Here is a 21,043-nt window from a genome sequence, read left to right as displayed (position 1 = left end):
ACAACAGAACAGAAAGTGAAGGCAGATATACACTCGGATGTTTTAGAGTGGTTACTGCACACCTTGTCATGCCAGTGTGAAAAGGACAGTTGCAAGTTGCTGGTTTTGCAGCCATTAATTTTGCATCTTACGGGGACAGACAAAAAAAACATGGATTAGAATAATCCATTGGTTTTTTTTACCCCCCAGTAAGCATCATTGGAAGAAGACCAAAGCAGAGCAACTATAAGTTAAATATACACTCGAGCTTAGCTGCATTACATAATTCTGTAGGAGAAGCAGGCTGAAAAGATTTTTTTGTTTGTTTCATTTAAATCTTTGTTGTTGTTTTTTTTTTTTTTTTATTTCTCTTCATCTCTTAACTCATGTTACTTTTTCCTCCTCAACTACATCATCCTCTGAAGAACGCTGGGTTTCGCAGGCAGGCGGCTAGTCACCTGCAACAACCGAGGGGTCCCGCAGAAGCTTCCAGGCTGCTGTCCGTGTCAGACGCCAGAGTTTGATCCGTGGACATGGATGAGATGTCATTGACAGATGAGGACGGAGGGAGGCTTTCACTGCTGTTCACTGCTGCACCTGTGCTACGAAAACGAACACCAACGTGATTAAACCTGAAACCCCACAACTTCTTGCAGTTTAGGAAAAGCAGAGAACGCTTACCCCGTGGCAACAGGCATGTAAGTACACAGACCATCTTAAGCAACACTAAGCTGAATATGGACCACGCAAACTTCAGACATTAGGTAACACCCAAGAAGAGTTTACCAAGAAATTCTCTCCCTCGAGTCTGTTTTGAAGGGGTGTAGCTCATATCATGTCTTATCATCACTCCACTTCTTATCTAGGCTACTTAGAATTACAAATCACCCAGCAATCAGTTGTCAGCTAGGATCACACAGGCATCATCGTGATTCAAAAAAGGAGTAACAAACCAAATCAAGCCAGCAAAGCCTCCAGACACTCTGATAAAAGCCTAGTTCTTGTAGGTACTTTAGTAGAATGGGGTGGCATCAAATCATCTAGTGACAGTGAAGAAATGAGTGTGGGGGAGGCAAAGCTGGGTTCTTCCTTAGTTAAGGCCTAGGAGACCAAGCCCAGGATTTCAGTTGTGACAGTATTTTCGGGCATCCCACTTTACCCTTCCTTTGTAAAATGACAATAATACCATGTTTAAACCTTACAAATCACTCTGAATCTCTAAGATGAAAAATGAACCTGTATGAGATTATCAGTAACACAATTCAACATTTATCACACCCATAAATATTATTAGGCTTTATTACTAGAGCAACTATGTCTCAAATACCAAGCAGAGCTATTTTTGAGTGTTGACACTGCAGTTCTGGTAATCAAGCTCAACCCATTAAAAGTGCTGAATTCAACTTCTGAAATTGATCTACATAACTGCTGCTGTAGGCCAAGTGCTTCAGTTCCTTCCGTTTTCCTTTTGTCAGTACGGACAACACACAGTTATTCAATGGGGCTGAGTACCTGAAGGAGAAGGCTGTCCTTTTACTACGCCATTTTTAGTTTTTTCTTCAGAATTCATTACTTCTTTGTAGATGAGTTCTGGAAGACAGAATTGCAACAGTCACAAACAGGAACCAGTGCCTGTGATCAGGAACAACAAGATCAGGAAGCAGCAGCCCTCCTATCGGTGCAGTATAGGTGCAGACAACCCTACGTTGTCTTCATGAGTCTGACAGCTCTACTTGCCTAAGACCTCACTCTTCCATTCCTTCCTCTGTGACCACCTCTTTTTGGAGCTGAATTGAGACAAATCAGGTTAAGCTATAACACATGAATTGTTTAATGCTCCACTGCCCAAAAATGAAGCAGCAGAGTAATATAGTATTATCAAGTATAAGAAAACCTCTGATCTATCATCATGCTACACAGCACTCTCTTCGGCAGATGATCAACTTAAATTTCAATGTAGCGCTGTAATCTGCACTCCGGAGTTCATGTTAACCTGTGCAGATAATGGTGGTTCTCAGGACATTCCTTGGATCTTGTGTTCTCATTATGAAAGCACCAGTTTGCTGGTTTCACTTCTTGCTGTGATATGAATTCTTTTAGCTTTAGAGATGCACTTGGTATTGGGACATAGCTTATTTGCCACAGAAATACCCCTTTCCATATAATCCTAAATCGTGATTACCTTTCCATTCCTCGATTGTATGTTCCCTTTCATCCAGCTGTTTATCATATATCTGGGGAGGTGGCTGCAAGAGAAATAAAACAATTTATCAGACTGTTCTTTATATTGCAAATAACTAGGAGTAAAGATAAATCCTCCTCTCCCTCTTTATAATCCATCCCGTTCATGCAAGAACACATGAAACATATCTGAATATTAAAGGAGTTAACAGTTCTGGAAATCAACACTTTATATAGAAGAAAACGCAATACTTCTCCCTCTTCCTCTTTTAAACAAGAGGCATAGTCGCAGTGCAATAAGACCCTGGTCAATAACGCCATCATTCTGCTTGCACTGAGCCCAGAAATCCCACACATGGGTTGTGTACTGCTCAGCCACTTGGCCAGCCCAGCACCTTGGATTTCCTAGAGGGGGAAAGCAGAGGACGCTTGGTGAAGGCACGGAAGCCCCAGGGGCTAGGAATTTAAGGAGGAGTTGCAGTAGCTGTCTGCTGGCTCTTGGCTTTTGGCAGCAGCGGTGGGTGAGGCCTCAGAGCCGCTGTCAGGCACAGTGACAGCCCTGCTGCTTCTCTGCCAGATGGAAGCCAAACAAGTCAACCAAGCTGGACAGGAATATCCTGCAAGTACCTTCCTCTCTAAAGCTTCAGTGAGGTTACCCACAGTACAGGCTGTGGGTAAAATAACCCCTACCAAGCGTCAACACTCTCTTACACCCTCCATTGAAAACGGGGTATTTCTCCCCTAGCCAGAAATAACAAGATTGGTTCCTTCACTGCTGTACTTCTCAAGTGCACAAATTACAAAATCGAAGGCAATGAGTGATCAGATGCACATTCCTGGTCTCAGCTCACACAACCACAAAATCCTTGGCTTATGTCTCCCCTAATTTATTTCAGCTATGTCTTAAGCAGGCATAATTGGGTAACAGTCAGGAAGAAAAGCTTCAGTCATTATTTCCTAGATCAACACATTCTGGAAAGGAAAGCATTTTCCAGGGAGACAGCCCAAAACAATCTCGCTCATTACCAAACTGCTAGTTACGAGGAAAGCAACTGATTGAGGGTGAGCACCCAAACTCTGTATTTCACATGCTGTGGGATGCCAGAAACTGCACCTGCTCAGAGCATCCCGCTGCGGTGCCGGTGTTCATACTGCAGCCTGGTACGTGTGAGCCAGGAGAACCCGCAGCTGTGAGATGTGTCACCGGGATAACAACACAAATAAGTGCCTCTGCTTCTCACAGGCAGGATATGTGTGCTACCTCTAAAGCCTGCGCAGAACGCAGGTGAGGGGAGCTCATGAGGTTACGTGGCTACATGTCAGGCCAGAACCCTCTCCCTGAAACAGCAAAGCTTTCCCATCTGAATTTCCTCATTCATTTCCTAAATCTTTAGGACTCGTTCAGGACATTTTCATTGATTCTGAGGCACAGTGCTGAGCTGAGAATACCACAGGAGCTTGAGGAATGAAGTTTTCCTGCAATCCTCATTAATGTTAACAAGAACCACTGAGCTTAATGCATTACCATCAACCTAAATAATCCCCTTCAGGCTGACTGCTTAATTTTTCCTATATTTTTTTTTTTTTTAATTTTCTTTTTAACCAGCTTCTAAAATTAGAGGGAAGAGGTGATGTTTGTGATGCAGACACTGTCACAGCAGTGAAGATGACAGAGCAGCTGTCATACCTGGATCCTCCACTGGCACCTGACCAGGCTTTACTTGGTATAAAGGTTAGCCTAAAAATTACTTTCCTGCCTAACTCAAATGGCTGACAAAATGACCGAACTCATCACAGTTCATTTTCTACATGGATACAGTTGCGGTACTGTAGATACTCTAATACATCCTCCCAACTGAGAATTACATGCTAGTTGGTACATGTTTCAGAAAAAGTATCATCAGGCTAGCATTGAAACAAAGCAGAGTAAAGACCAGGTCTGTGGGTGGCAGCATCTAGCTTTTTTTTTTTTAAAACTGTTTTCTCCTCAAATCAAATTGATTTGTAGGCAATTGAATTTGCAACAATAACAAAGAATACGGTCTGTATGTGGATGCAAAAGAGAAAGAAGGAATGGTATTTTTCTTGTACATATTAATTGCTTGCTGTTTCAGTGGTTCTCAAGTTCTAAATTATACCAATTTCTCACGTATTTTTGCAGAGTGTTTAACTTTCACTGAATGTAACAACAACAACAACAAAAAACCATCAGGAAATACACATATGGGTCTTTTTCTAAATTATAAAAAAAGGAAAAAAGGCAACATTCTTCAAGTGGTCACACAAACAGGAGATAACTGGACTCACTGAACACCTTTCTAACATCCAGGAGGAAAAGCTTCTCACCAGGGTGAAAAAGCAAGACATATATTGAGGCTGATGAATTCTTACTTCACTAAAGCAACATGGACTGGTTTGCGTATGACTGCTAGGAAGTGAAGGCAATGGGCCTGAGCTCCCACATGAATAAAGCAGCTCCCACATGAATAAAGCAGCTCCCCTGCTACCCCTGCCTCTGCGGAGCTGGTGTCAACACAGTGCAGACCATAGGATGAGCTATTTTTAGAAAGCTTGGCAGGAAGAAAGCTTGCTTCTGCATCTGTTCCTGGCTTTGCAGGGTCTGGAGCAGAGGACAAGGCAACGACAGAGCTGGCCATATATAAAGAGCAGAGGCACCAGAGGCTTAGGTCCCCATAAAAGGTGAATATAAACATTCTTTTGTGCTTTGCTACACCTTCAGTTGTATTACTGATAACATTTATACATTTATTTTTGCAGTGCAAACAAGTACACCAGGGTGCTGTCAGAAGAGGCTTGAAGTCTCTTTGGCTAGAGAGGAAAACATCAAGGGCTCTGCATTTCACCCAGTACTGCCTGGGGAGCCCACAGCTGGCTGGCTGTGGGCTCAGGTAGGGAGGCAGCAGAAGTGATGCCTCTGCCTGTGCTGCTTGGAGCCTGCAGAGCCTTTTGGAAATCTCACTCAGCCTGTAGTTTGCATCAAGGAAACAGTGGTCAGCTGCACTGTAAGGGTGCCATGCAGCAGGAGTTGAGGTTACATGGCTACATGCAGACAAGAGAACAGCTTGCAGGTATGTTCCAGCAAGCTGGAAAATGTTTTAATTTGGTTTGGAAAAGGAAAAAAAATAAAAAGAAGAAAAAAAGAAAAAAAAAGGAAGAAAGGAAAAAAGATATCTTTCTTCTAAAACCACTAGTTCCCACTGACAATAGCAAAGACTGCTGCAGTAGCTCTGTTCAGCTTCCATAATTGGTCAGCTATAAATGGATAGATGTTGCTGACTAGAGAAAATATCTGTACCCATGTACAAAGCAAAGCTGCAAATTTCTTTTGTGAGACAGCAGATGTGCAGCATCGACCTCTGAGCAAAAACCCAAACCCTGCAACTGATTGCTAGAAGACCCAGTGGCAGATCACCAAAGAGTTCGGATACATCTGAATAAATACAGGGCTAAACAAGAGAATACCAGAAAAACTGCACAGCCTGACGAACCTTGATTTTGCCACTGAAACATCACCTATAGTAAAGGTGACACTGAAGAAAAACCTTTGAAATGTTTTTTGCCAAGGTCACAGAGCTCACAGGTAAGTAAGAGAAAGGTGATTTGTTTCGGTCTTTTTATTTTGGACTACCTATGGCACCTGAAACTACTTTTGAACAGGTTGTATTTAACAGCTGGACACAGATTGTTTATAGACAAATGCTGAAATGATAAAACAGCAGTTTCTTTTTTGGATGGAGAGGACCTTGGGCTGAGATCCACCAACCAAGCTCTTCTCATAACCACTGTAGGAAATGACACCACAGTAATGGTAAGATGCAGCAGCTCGGCGTACAGAGAAAAATCAATGATATTTCACAACTCAGCCCCTCCCTCAGGGGTGGTTCTAGATGCAGACATATCCCAGTGTAACCAAGTCTTATGAAAATAAATCCAGTGAAGAAAGCAGTGTGCGTTACAGTGAAAAGCAAATCCATAAAATACACCACTGTTGTAAAACTCTTAGCAATGTACAGAAATGCTTAAAAAGGACACTTTTAACATCTGCTCTCACAGTTTTCTAAGAAATCTCACTTCTAAGGGATACGTCAGATAACTACAGATGCAGTTAAATCTAAGTTGAATTTTGGTATCAGCTAATGGAAAGCAACATAATAATCTGCAATAGATTTTAATACCAGATGTGATCTGTGGAATGGAGTGATATTGTTCCCAATTAAGAACCAAGATGAAATCATGCTGATATTCAAGAGATTGCAAAATGAAGTGATTCCTCCATCATTTATAGGTGAAAAGTTTGAAAGATTAAGTCCTAAGCAATTCTATTACCTACGAATGTGATTTGGTACTGATAAGCAACTCTCTTCCCCCTTCGAAATCATCTCTAATGCCAGTGGTAAGGAAAGAGTTAGACTGGAGACCAAGCTGCTCAAGCCAACACCTTCACAGAGAACAAGCAGCACAACTGTTCTCAAGTTCACTTTCAGAGCTGCCCAGTTGGCAACGCTGAAGCTATTCTGAAGCACATGCCTAGGACTTAATTCTACTGACATACCGTGTAAACATTTTGGGATAAAAACAGTGACATGTGTACAGACACCACTGTATAAACATTAGGGGAGATATGGAAACCAAAGTATCAGATTTGGGACTTGCAGATAATCTCAGTGCAGTGTAAGAATGCATAGCAACTTCAAAAAAGGCAGCTGCATAAATGAAAAGTCTCAAGCACAACATTTTCAGACAAGAAAGCAGAATTTAATAAGACATCAGGGAGCTATTCAGATTAGGTACAATAAACACAGTAAGTAGTCTATGTTTGTAGTCGAGGAATGTTAGAAATGTCTTTCCTAAAAAAAAAAAAAAAAAAAAAAAGAATAGAGCACTTGAAGGGAGAAAAGGTATCATGAATCTCATTTATGCATGCTAATAGTCCAAATATTGTTATGTACAGCTAGATTGGTAACAGATTTCAACAGTTCCAAAAATCTAAGGAATTTCACACAAACATAAACATACTTTACTTGTAGAGATATGTTTTTGTACTATTTTAAGACACATTTTAATTGTAAGTCAGAAATCATCTTCTAAATAACACTTCAAATGAAATTTAGAGCAATGATGTACTCTTGGGAGAACCTATTGCTGTGATTTCTTATCAAAGCTTCTGTGGCAAGCTGGGTGGGCTGAAAAGAAGCTGACTATCAAGCTTAATAGGTTGGACATGAGAATTTCCTCCAAGTCTGTTTATCCACTCCAAAGATAAGTTTAATAACTGCGCAATGCCTGTTTCTAACTATGAACGCAATTGTTTCAGAGCTGTTGGGGTCTTTGGGTATGGTTTGTTCTTTGAACAAGTCTGTGGAGTCACAGCACTGTTTGTGTAGCCTCATGCTGTTATTGAAAAGCAAGTACCACAGTTTCTTCCTCTGCTTATCAGAGAATCTCAACATGATATTTAAGGCAGACCAGAAAAGTATGATGCTGTTACATGTCAGGAGGAAAAAGGGTATTGCTTTCCTACCACTTCCTATTTCTGTTAGAGTCTTTGCCCATTAGAATGAGACATAATAGTTTTATTGCCCCCAGACAGCCTGTGAAGGACCATAAACTTTTAATAGATGTGTAAAAAGGGATTGTAACTCTCTCGCTAGTCCGCTTTTTAACTGGACAGGGCTATTTTATCTGTTCCTCACACACTCAAAATGCCATAAACCTGGGCAGATGTAGAGGGTCGTTACCTCCAGGTGAAACCTGGACACCAAATGCTCTTAACCCTCTTCAGTGCTCTTCGCGGTCTACTCCGACATACACTGACACTTCATGACACTGCAATAGCCCACTTCAAAATGCCCATCACACAAAATGCTTTCTGATACCTCTTCTACCAGGCCTCTGAAGCAAATGAACCTTGCACAGCAGATAACTAGCTGCTTTTGATGAAGACCAGACCTTCAGTCGTGTGATGAAAGCCCTCACCCTATGGAGAAGGGCTTATCAAGTGCTACAAAAGAGAGGGTGCAGTAAACACAAGCAGATGCAACACAGTGCAGCACTGTGAGAGGTTCTGCACAACCAAGTGAGCAAAAGCATCTCCATTGCTCACTTGATTGGTGCTCTGCTCTCAGTTTCCAGGGCCTGTGCTCTTGCATAGCAATCTGTGAAAGAACAGGGTTGCTTCATGCTGCAAACAATGAAGGAAAACTCGTTTAGGTAGCAGATGCTCCTCTGCAAACTTTCCCTAAGCAAATGGCAAAATATTCTTCTTGGCTACTCCATTCTCTCTCCCTGTCCTCCCTCCAGTCAATCGTTTCCTTGCCTGTCCTCTTTGCAGGAAGCAGCTAAGGCCCCTATTTTACCCTCTGGCACCTAGCCCATTAAATGGATGCAAATCTCTGCAGTTCTCTGGAGGCAGGGCCCACCTAAGAGAAAGCAAAGCAAAAGCCGCAGTGTGTACCTGGTGCCTCTCCAACATGGGATGATGCATTGTAAAATCTAGCTTACAGCTCTTCTTTTCCCTTCTCAAACAATAAAACTATTATTTGTAATGTAATAGGCAGGTATATCTCCCAATACAATGTATTTCCTTGTGTAAAGGAAGAGAAGACTGAGATTACTGTAGTACCTATTAAGCTTTTGATCCCTCTGTCCTGAGAGGAGATCTGATCCACTTCACCTTTTCATCACACCAGAGTGATGCAACTCAACTCAGGCAAGAACCCAGGCAACAGAGAATCGAAATGTTGAGCTTTTCTTGAGTCAGAACCAGACTTTTCTAAAATCTCCGTCTCTAAAGCTTTGTTTTCAGACAGGAAAAATAAACCTGTGCACCTTGGATAAGACCAGTTACAGAAGGCAGGCACTGACTTAAGAGAAGACTCACTTAATTGTAAGAAACAAAACAAACACACACCAAACAAACAAACAAACAAAATCATCAGCACTAGGACAGTATGTTTTTTTGTTTGTTTGTTTGTTTTATTTTAAATGCAAGCAATTACTGCCTAGTAAGAGTCATGATTACTTCCATGAAAATCCACTAAACAGGCTGGACAAAAGAAAGATTTTGATCCTGACTAACTGCAATTTGTCTAGTGAAATAAACGCCCAGCATGTTGTAAATGATGTAAATGTTTTTAGCAAAGATCATCTTGGTTTAAAGATAACGCGACAAATGCTTCAGAAATGGCCAACATATTTAAAATAGCATGTCTGAATTTCAACGTGAAATAAGCAAAAGGAATGGAAAACAAGTGTAGAACAGAATACTGAGAGAAAACGCAAAATGCATTAACTGGTTTATCAGGTAATGGAAACAGCAAAGGGTCAAAATAGTCCAATTTCCTGATAATTTAAATACGAGAATACCTTTAAGAGACAGAAGAGTTGAGCAAATTCTGCAAAGCAGCATTATTCAGAAAAGAATGACTACTGTGCTCCACACATGGCTTTATTATTATCAAAGTTTGCAAGAGAAAGCACCACAATGTCTATTCATGCACAGCTACTGTTCCTCTGGTTGTAAGCCTTCCAGTCAGGGAACACAAGCCATGCCACACAGCTTTGTACACACTGAGAACAGAAATCTTACACTAGCAGACTCACCTCACAGTGATTAATGATAGCATAAACTATTTGTTAACTAATTCCAGTAATGAATGTAGATCTTGAAACTATCCGTGGATAATAAGAAAAAAATGGGGCTAAATGGTTTGAATAAGGGCAAGATCAGGAGGTATGACAGCACTGTGCCTGTAAGTAAAAGACTTATCTGAGTTCTTTTCACATCAGAGTAGTTCCTTAATATGGAAGTAATGCACGGAAATACAACTTAATTACCTGTTAATAGAATGAGGCCTGCAAGAGGGACATCATTAAACTGGAACAGGCATGTTGGAGTTGGAGTGTAACATATATCAGCATATCATATGCTAGAACCTCAGACTGACTGAACTTTTCAAAAAAAATCAAGTGCACAAAATCGAAAGGCTTTCTAGATAACAGAGCCATCCCCTCTAACGCATCCCTAAGCAATACACTCTGCAAAAAGCTTACACAAAGGAAATTTGGTGTTTTTCTTTTGTTTTCCATTTACTCTTCCTTCAAGGTCACTGTTCTTTTAAGAACATACGCTGAATTGGAACATGTCTCTGAACACCAATGACTGAAATTTGCAGGGATCAGGGTCTTACCTGCCTGTTGTGATAAGCAGCATTTCCAAACCTGCTGCAAGATCGGGCTGTTTCCATACACTATTAGGGACCATCTCGGAATTTATACCTATTCATACCACGCCACTGAAGTGTCTACAGATTGCACTGATTCCTGTTAACAACAACCTGATCAAGGCGAGCAGGGAGGTGAATGAAGCATGACAAGATTGAAAGAAAAATTCAATTTCAACTTCTTTGCCCTCAGTATATGTGGTACCAAACACTGAACTGGGGCCCAGGAAATCACGTGAGCCTCTGCCGCAGTTTAATAATATATATTCCACTAAGATTTCAAGATTTTGTATTGTTTTGTTTGATTTTCCTCTTCTGCACATACTTCCTTGAAAATAAATACAAGTGATGCTTACTGTTTATAAGGAAAGATAACTTTTGTTTTTCTTTGCCAGACTGTTATATAGCTAGAAAAAACAGGTGAGCTACTGCTTCAAAATACTCTTCCCATCTTGACTAGAAGAGAGCAGAAAACGGCTTCACGCACTTAAAACCTTTTTTATTTCTTCTATCTATTGTCAGTTAATTATCAAACAGATGCATTGTGTCCCAACAGATGCAATTTCACATGAATCCAGAGACCACCACAGTCACAACATCGTTTCTTATAGCATGTTGTTACCAAGCTGCTATAAAGCAGAAGGGAAACATGAATCACATCTACATTTTTCAGTCTGAAATAAGGAATCACATCTGACTTACCGCCTCCACTTCTGCTGGGTCATACCAGACGTTAATGTATGGATGCTGTAAGGCTTCATCTACTGATATTCGCTTAGCTGGATCAATGACTAGCATCTTTGATAGAAGGTCCCTGGCTTGGCTGGCTAGAACAATGAAATCAGACAAAAATGGTTATTAGTACAAGAAATCAATGCCACCAGAGAAAGGTGAATTGGACTATGGAATGATCAGATTGCTTCTAGAGATGGCTTACACATACTTCTGCCCCCTGCCTTGCTAGAGCAAGAGCTCTTCGGTAACCACCATTAGGCTGCATTCATTAGAAAGGTGCCAACTTCAGGCCAGCATTGGAGATTTTAATAGACATCAGCAAACCCCTTGTTTAAAAAAAAATAAATCAGCAACTTTCTTTGCTATTGCTACTAGTGCAGTGCTCAAAATAGTTTACTATGTATCACACAACAGAGAACTTGAAATAAAGAAGAATTTAAAACAGGTATCAAGTGCAAAATGTTATTGGGTTTCCCATCTCACACAATCCTGCTATCAAATGAAACTGTTAACATTTCTTACTGAACTACTTAAGCAGGAGGTGGGATGACACAGTGATGCACCAGCAAAACTCTTGTAAGGCACTGTTCCTTGTTCTGACAGTATATCCTTAAAAGGACCGCTCCGTTTGCTTAAAGGCACGTGCTTCCTGTATCCAAAAGGTAATATTGCACTTTGTGGTTGCTATTCAGCAGTTCCAAATCCATGAAAATTTATTTGTTCAAATTTACTGGAGCAGAAGTATGGAATTCTGTGCATCCCAAAGCATTCACTCAGACCTTCACTTGGCTCCTTGAGCTGCGACAGCAGCCTTGCTACCAAACAGCTGCTAACGGGAAGAGTACTCTAGGAAACGGAATGGCATCTCAGCTGCAAGCAACTGAAGATCATTACAAGTCACTGTAGGAAGCAACCCAAAGTACTCAAGAGGTGTAAAACAGATACACAGCACAAGTTGGTAGGTGTACTAGAGCTGCAGTGAGAAATCCTTTTTATCCTAAACATACGTTAATCAGTCTTTCTGGTTGGAGATAGAAGTTATCTTGAAGTAAACCATGGTTTCAAAATATGATTAAGGCTATTACAAAACATATCAGTGTATATATCGTAGAGCAGTGTATCTAGTCACACCAGAATTAAGTTACTGCTCAGCTTTACATGTCAAAACTGAACCACAGCATTTTTCAAAATAAGAAATCCACCTACAACACATATTAAACCTCAGCTATATCAAGACCATTTTGGCTACTGTTGCTGATACCTTTCTGTTGTCAAGGAAAGGCAGAGCTATGAGGCAGGCACCTGGCCTTTCTAGTTTAAAAGAGAATTGTGCAAGAGTTGAGGTGTAATGAAAGCTCTCCTTTTCCTTTGTGTTACAAGCTTTAGCAAGAGAATAAATGAATACCACAGTTCCTCACGATACAGAAGTACCATAAAGAACAAACACCATGCAGTTATGCTTGACACATTAATCAGCAACAATGCAGACTTCCTTGGCTGCCCAAGTACCAGGTTCTCCAAAAATCACTTCCAAAAGCTGCCTCTAAGCTCAACATAAAAATTCATTTGCCTCCACAAATGAATGCATTAAGAAGGAATACTACTATAGAGAAGAAAAATTGGGAAAATCCTTCCTTGCACTGTGGCTGTTCACATGTTAACTGCGGTCCTTTATCAGACATACCTTTGAGTTTGTTGTGTTCTGAGTCAGCTGGGAAGAGAGAATCTGGAAAAAGTTTGGGGAAGGTGAGGCCAGCGTACTTGGGTCTGTTCTCAACGTAGTTCCGTACCGTCGGCTGCAGCTTCTTCATGAATTCTGGACAGGGCGTTCCCAGCTGCTCGATAACTTTGTTCCACTGATCAATATCTGAACATAAGTAATTAAGGAAAACAAAACACAAACCCCAGTCTCCTGGCCTTTCTACACAGTCACTCCCTGGGAATCCTCAGAGGCGTCCACTCCCTTCATCAAACCTTTGCAGCCACTACCTTTTCGCATCGTTATGCCTCCAAGTCCTACTGCCTGCAAAGGGCACGACTCTCTCCCATGTCTATGTTAAGTGAAGGTATTGTGCAAATCCTAAACCAACAAGCATAGGGAAATACACAGACTGCGATCTTAGGATTGTCACCAGCAGCTTGCTCCCCTTCTCCTGCATGCCTGTGTGTGGCTTCAGCTGCGTGGGCACAGCAGGGCACGGCGATATAATCGCACGGCCTCTGTGCTCTCAGTGCAGAGCAAGGCCCAGCTGACACAAACCACAGGAAAGGAGCTCTGCCTGGGACACAAGTTGTCCTCTACTCACCTGCTTTATGCCACTATGATTACTCTCCCGGATAACTTCATTAGTGATAATTGTACTAAACCCACCCATCTGAAGCCCCCCAAAAGCCATTTGTTAGATGTCATAAGAATGTACCGGGACTCACTGTCTGTAGATGAACAATGCCTTGGGCATAGACAGAGCTTTCTCCTTGTAGTGGGTTTACGTGGCAAGGTTTTGGTAGCAGGGAGCCATAGGGGTGGTTTCTGTGAGAAAAATCTAGAAGCTGCCCCATGTTTGGGAAGGGCCCCATTGTTTTCCAGATCCGAGCCAATAAGCGATGTTGTTTTGCGCCTCTGTGAGAGCATATTTAAGACAGGGAAAAAAACGCTGCGCCACACAGCAGCCGGGAGTGAGAGAATAGCCTTGCACCAAGGTCAGTGTAGAGGGAGGGGGAGAGGTGCTCCAGGCACCGGAGCAGAAGTCCCCTGCGGCCTGTGGTGAGGACCATGGTGAAGCAGGATGTCCCCCTGCAGCCCATGGAGTACCACGGTGGAGCAGGGTTCCATGCTGCAGCCCGTGGAGGAGACCACGGTGGAGCAGGTGGCCCTGCACCGACGGAGGCTGCCGCCTGTGGAAGACCCCTGCCGGAGCAGATTCCGGGCCGGACCTGTAGCCCGTGGAGAGGAGCCCACGCAGGAGCAGGTGACCTGGCAGGAGCTGCTGCCTGTGGGGGAGCCAGGTTGGAGCAGTTTTCTCCTGAGGGATGGACCCCGTGGTACGGACCCATATCTGGAGCAGTTCTGGAAAAGCTGCTGCCTGTGGGAAGCCCACGCCGGATCAGTTCATCAAGGACTGCATCCCGTGGGTGGGACCCCACAGCACAGGGGACGAGAGTGATCGAGAAGGAGCGGCAGAGAAGAAGTGCTGTAGACTGACCATAACCCCCATTCCCCCGTTCCCCTGTGCCGCTCGGGGGGAGGAGATGGAAGAGGGGGGATGGGGGGAAGGTGCTTTTGGTTTTTTTTTCCTTTGTTTTCTCACTTCTCTCGCTTGTTAGTTGTAGGCAATAAATCTTACTATCTCCTTATGCCGAGTCTGTTTTGCCCGTTACAATAATTATTGCGTGATTTTCTCGTCCTTATCTCAATCCTTGAGCCCTTTTCACATATTTTCTCCCCATTCCTCTTTGAGGAGGGGGAGTGAGAGAGCGGCTGTGGTGGAGCTCGGCTGCCCACTCGAGCGGAACCACGACACTCCTTAACGCCACCGCCACGGCTATCTTGCTAAACTGTGACTGACTAATAAGAAACACGCTTTCATGCTTAGAAACAAATCTTATTACAGGCAATTTGTACTGAGCTTTTTTTTCCTTTTTTTTTTTTTTCCCTCTGTTTTTGGTTTCTCGAGACAACAATTACCCAGCTGATAACTGATGTGAAGCTCTTCCAGCCACGTTCAGAACAACCGCGCCAACAAAAAGGTGAAGTGACTAACTGGAAGGTCAGTGCCATCTCTACATTGCTCTTATTCACGGTGCTGAGAACCTGAGGATAACATGAAAAAAGGGAATAGCACATGCACACATGGGTACGTTTACGCTAAGAAATGTGGGCAGGGTGCTTTGTAAGAACATACTGGAAATAAGCTTCTAAGAGACAAGCATCTAAAGCATTTCAGCGCAGGAACTGGGTTTTTATTCTTCATGTTCATTACTGTTGTCATGACTGTCTTAACTGTGGAGGAGTTTCCCACACACTAGACACAATTCCTCACAATCTAAGAGACAAACCAGGTCCATGGGATGGAGGTAACAGGAGATAAATATGAGGTGGCAAAAAGCAAATTTTTGGTGCAGAAGCTATTTCAGATTTTCAAAGAAGCGTTCCAGCCTAAAGAACCAGAGATTTAGGATTCTTACATACTTTGAAAACCCATCAAAGGGATTTGCTTGAAGTTTCTTACTAAGTTTGGGTTTGCCTGAAATATCTTATTTGAAAAAAAAATAAATCAAATACATTATAAAATTGAAGCCTTTCTAATCAAAAGCATGTAAAGGGATGAAAGGAATTTAAATGTGCTTTAAAAAGGCCCTATCAGTGTTTTGAATTACTTTAATTCCAACTCAAAAGAGTTGTTAAAAACAGCAGTGGTCTGTGAAAACTTTCAAAAAAAAAAAAAAAAAAAAAAAAGGCTTTTATTAAACTAGAAATATTCATGTAGAGCAACCCCCCTCACCCATTCCAAAAGTTGTATGTATCTTGTGTTGTCTGTGACAACTATCTTGCCCTAAACAGAAAATGAAAGAAATGCAATAAAAAAAATTAGACAAGTCTATATCTGCTTGAAGAGCAGCCCAAGTACTTCATAAAAAAATAAAAATAATAAAAAAAAATCAATACAAAGTCACATTTGGCATTTTTGATTTGTACTCCAGTGGCACACTTGCCTGTGTACTGGCTTGACCATTTCAGGGGCAGGTCTTTCTGAGGCACGTTAAACCAGAGCGTAAGCGCGTTGCAGAGCAGTGCAGAGAATACAAAACAGCAGCAGGGGCAGCTGTGCCAGGAAAGCCACGGCTGGAAGCGATACCGTGTGGACTGAATGAAAGCTGTCAGGTGAGCATGGGCAAATGTAGGGCCTGCTTCAAGGCAGCAGTGCAAAGCTTTGCACTTGTACTGGGTGCAAGGGTGCATGAAGAAGGCAACTCCCAGCTCAGCTGGCACAGGGATGGGAGTGCAGCCCTGCAATGTCAGGCATTGGCCACAGCAACCACAAGGATTGTGTTTGTGTAACTGAGTGATCAAAGCAGATAACTGGGCTTCTTCACCATGTCCTGATACACCAGTCACTGCAGCTATTCTTTGCCCCAAAAACAGCATCAAGGAAAACGCATCAACTGTGCACGGTAGCACCTGCACTTGAGAGAAAAGAAAGTATCTAACATGCATTTGCTAGCTGCTGTGTGGCACAAACAGTGGCACGAGGATGGCTACACAAAATTACAGCAAAGGAATGGAAGTTTCTTAAAATTTAAAAAAATGAATACAGTTATGAAGTGTGTATCTTCTGAATTGATAACTGTATTTCTACAGTTTCACAAAAAAAATAACTTGTGAATGAAAAACAAAATTCAGAGATTGTCTTTGTTTTTAAGCTAGCCAGTCTCAAAATAGTAATAATTTTTCCCCTTCTAATATTTTGACTACATGAATTACACTTTTTTTTTTTTTTTTTGAGTCAGTAATTAGATTTTCCGATGTTCAACAGTACAACTTTGCAGGAGATACTGTTTGAACTAGGATGGTTGAGCTCTACTTGAACAGAACAAACAGAAAATCTCCTGTTGCAAAACTCAAAAACTCATGGCCAATGTCCACAGACCAATCACTGCTTTTCCATGTTACTGACTGATAAAAAGGTCTCTTCTCCAAATCCTTCTCAAACACATCTGTGCACTATCAAGTAGAAAATGCACGTTACCTACCAAAACGCGATATTTTATATATGCAATATTTTATTATAACAGAGCTTTTGAAGTTGTGCTGGATGGCAGTGGTGACTGCAGGAAATCACTGCCCAGCAGTCTGGAACCCACCTTCACTTGTCAAGCAGCACATTTATACTGGTTTTACTGTGCTGCAGCAGGATTTGGTCTTTCTGGTTTAACATGCTTCTGCTGCAGAGGAGTACAACAAGAGCACATCCAATATTTCTTTTATTTTTAAAGGTAAGGACCATGAACATGACATGGTCACATGGTTCTTCCTTCACAACAGATGGACAGGGTAAATTAATATTATTACTATGTCAAAAACCTCATGGAAGTGCCTGATAAGTTTTTTTCCTTGAATGTGGAGGTTTCACCAATGAAAACTGACAGCATTGCTTAGGATCCAGGTTTTTGGTGCACACAACTTGTCAAATTAGAATAATTACCCTGAACAGCTCTGTATTTCTCTCTCTGACACCAAACTGTAGCAACAAATGCAAAGCTGATAGCTCAATCCACTTTTACCTTTGAAATTGGAATTCTCTCTATCTCAGTCCCCTAACTCAAGAAAACCAACCAAGCAACTTCACTGTGGGATACGTCAGTGCCAGACATCTATTTTTCCCCACAGCCCTGTAATTTACAAACAGATGTCAACACAATTTACAGTAAACACAGAAGAAATACAAAGTGGTAACATTTGACGAGACAAAAAATATGGGGTATTTTCTGTGACAAGGTGAATGCTTTGAGAAGAATGGGGTATTTGTGAAAAATAGACCATAAAAGAAAACATTTTGCAACTTAAAAGAGGAGTAATCACTATGTGCTACAATAGAGCATATGAAAATAAAAATTGCATGTAGTGCACAAGTAAAATGACTTCAAAAAATCACCACTGATCATTTGGTAGTGATGTTGGCTGTGCAGCTGTCATTAACCCTGTGGATGGATATACATGATGACACCTTGATTACAATTTTTGACTACTTTTTTTTTAGCTGACACTTCATTGCATTGCAGAGAACATTAGCTTATGTAACAAGAAGTAAATCAATGCTTAGTGGAGAGTCTAGATACTGCAGAGTAGGACTGCAATCTTGCCCTTGGTAAGTATCACCATTTCCCTTAGGGACTTGGCCTCACCCTTGCAGTATCTGCTCTGACTACTCTGGGCCATGACAAAGTTTCTGTATCATGTCATGCACTTACGTTCTTGAAATGTGCACAGCTGCACTGCTGATGATCGAGTACCTAACCTAGGAGTATAAACATCAGTATTACTAAATACCTTCTAAATGAACCGTGAAACCATGTGTAAAAACCTTGTGCCTAAATCTGTGTGACATGTGCAATGTGACTGCAGTTACAGGATAAGGCTCCATAAGTGGTAGCTTGTGTGGCCATCTCCGAATTCATCACACTATATTACTTCTCTCCACTTAATGTCTTATTTCCTTGTAAGCATTCCCAAATACGGAATTCAAAGGCAGATCCTTCTTAACCTGTCCAAAATGCATTCAGCAAGTGAAGAAATAAATGTGTCTAACCATGCCTCACCAAATATGCAGCTCACCAAATAGAGAGGACTAAGGCAACTACTTAACTCCTTCGGATCATTTATGCAGTGGTATGAAAAGACAAGCAGGCGATCCTGAGTGGAACTCGTGGAGTTAAGAGTCAGCTCACCAGCACAATCAGCTTTTGAAACTGATCCTGAGCCAGCACAACAAACCAGGTTGCCTTTCTGCCCTTGCTTGAGGCAAAAGTGTATCCAAGCTTCATCATAACAGTTTCTCTGTAAGCAGAACTATTGCTCCTCAACCTTGAAAAGAAATTTCATTTAACATTTAAAAAGAAAAAAAGCTTTAGCTCACATTAAACTACATCATGCCCATACACCAGAGCGGGTAGAGAAGCATCAGAATTCCAGTGATCAGTCAAGGCCCATGGGACTTTTGACACTTCAAAGCATTCGCTCAGGAGTTTACACAAAGAATGGCAGCTGACTTCTGTTCGCAGCTCCACCCGAGCCATTTCAGTGAATTCAGATGGATTATAGGAGCAGAGCAGAGCTGCAACTTAGCTGAGCACTCGGTTCTGCGCTTATTCCAAGACATTTCCTATTTTTCTCCCTGTGAATTTTCTGTAGCCATCTGAGATTGCTGCATTTTGCTATAAAGGTTTTTCAGTTGGGTGAATGGACCATTTAGGTCTGGAAACAGAAATGGTATCAAACGATCTATACCCCCTAACGGCTGGAAAATGGCAAACAGTTCATTTTGAAGTCAGCTATATGACTGACAAGCTGTTTCTCATGAATATTCAATCCTGATTCAAAAACGCTTTTCACAGTTATGTATGCATAAAAATGGACACAAATGGGCATTAAACACTTCAAATCAAAGCGTGGTTGTGAAATAAAGCACTTGTGCGAAGAAAAAACACAAGCTGCTGATACATTTTGGTCCACTGCCAGTCCTAACCCATTTTACACACATTTTATGTAGAAGAGGAAGGTTTTTTTTTGTGTGTGTGTGGTGGTTTTAAGAATTATATTCATATTTATTTTTGCTCCTTTGACACTTGAATACATGCCTAAGTATGCTGCCCCCAAGCTGCCAGGGCTCATAATTCCTTGCTGACGGAATTAGACGGCTGCCCAACCCCATCACACGTCTGAAGGAAAATAACTCACAACCACGACTTTTACAGAAATGGCAATTATCTACTTTGCAGCTTGTAGAAAGACGACAGCACGGTGGTCCATCTCAACCTGCTGCTGGTTAGGGCACAGGAGGGAGAAGTGGTTGATTCAGGGCAGGGTGCTCAGCATCGCTCCCGGGCCGGCAAATAAATGCTAATGGAACCGCAGAAGAAAAGCCGAGCAGTGCATAAAGCGTTGTGCAAATTTAGCAACACACTATAAATACGAATGAAGAACGTGAACTCAATTATAGAACAATGCCAAACACATCAGCAGCTGCTAATGCCGATTTCTGTGGGGTTACTGCAGTATTAAACTGCATGTAATGGTTTAATTATAGAGGCTTTGGGTGATTTCTTTTTAATAAGTACGCAGCTGTGTGAAATAAAGCTGTTTTTAAAGCACTACATGGGACACGTTCAATTCCTTTTGCACTTATTTGGGGATTTCTTTAAATGGTATCTTACAGAACTTCAGCCTATTAACCTAAAACCATCACTGAGCTACAGTGCACCCCCCTTACCTTTATCACTCCATATTCACAGAAAACACAAGCACAGCCTGGGCCAAATCGTCACAAATAAGTGCTAATGAGTTACATTAACACTTAGAAGTGAAAGGTTTTCTTTCACACATGCAGATGAGTTGTGCTTCCCATCACTTGTAAACTCTGGGGAGTTGGAGCGTTAATTTCAGTACGATGCCACTTTGTGCAAAATTCAGAGTATTATATTGGACAAGGCTGTGAAAATATCATTGCCTACTTTCATTTATTTTCTGCTCTTTAGATATTACCTTTTCATGTTCTAATCAGCATATTGAACCCTTTAAAGGGTGAATGAGGCCACAAGTGAAGTGCGAAATTGAATTAGTAAGTAACACTACACGCATACGCAAGCATACATACACACAAACACACACATGCTTTCAGAGAAAGTTGCATTAAAATAAACAGTGCCTGGAAACTCCTCTGTCACCTACTGAACTACAGGGTTTAATCAGAGGGAAGCCGGGCGTGCAGGCCATGGTCAATTCTCATCTGTGAAGGCCGTGGAGCATGAGTCACTGGCTTCAGATGTGCACTTTGACCAGCTGATAGATAACAAGGTTCCTATCGAGGTTTTCTTAAAGCATCCAATCAAAGAAGTGTGATGGCTGCCTCAGGCCTGAGTGCGAATGGTCTCTACAGAAAATTATACATACCGAGTCTGCTTGGAGTGCTGGGCCACTGATGTAAAATGTTTTGTCTATAGACCATTGCTTCTTGATGTCCAAAACACGTTCTGATTTCACTTAATGGCGACAAGACTTAGATAAAAGGATGAGTGAAGTCCCTTAGCACAGTTTCTGAGGAAGCTCCTAGCCTTTTGAGTCATACAACTGCTACAAATCTAAGGGATAATTTTAGTGATGGGAGGCAGAAGAAACCCCCCAAAATGAG

At 41.7% G+C, this 21,043-nt stretch overlaps 1 protein-coding gene across 4 annotated transcripts in view; it reads right to left on the bottom strand.

The window, feature by feature from the left end:
* Window positions 1-433: 433 nt before the first annotated feature.
* The window catches only part of MAPK10 (mitogen-activated protein kinase 10), a gene marked incomplete at both ends in the record, with an annotated part of 72,845 nt that continues 52,235 nt past the window's right edge, over window positions 434-21,043 (bottom strand). For 3 of the 4 annotated variants that reach the window (XM_084286621.1, XM_084286618.1, XM_084286619.1), the window contains 5 exons: window positions 434-576; window positions 1,492-1,569; window positions 2,162-2,225; window positions 11,106-11,230; window positions 12,823-13,005. In XM_084286621.1, the coding sequence (XP_084142747.1) occupies window positions 434-576; window positions 1,492-1,569; window positions 2,162-2,225; window positions 11,106-11,230; window positions 12,823-13,005 (593 nt within the window). The remainder of the gene's footprint in view (window positions 577-1,491; window positions 1,570-2,161; window positions 2,226-11,105; window positions 11,231-12,822; window positions 13,006-21,043) is intronic. The other variant, XM_084286620.1, reaches the window with a different exon arrangement.

The sequence above is a fragment of the Netta rufina genome, assembly GCF_964035555.1.
Source record: "Netta rufina genome assembly, chromosome: 4".
Classification (NCBI taxonomy): domain Eukaryota; kingdom Metazoa; phylum Chordata; class Aves; order Anseriformes; family Anatidae; genus Netta; species Netta rufina.
This window is presented reverse-complemented; position numbering and strand designations above follow the sequence as displayed.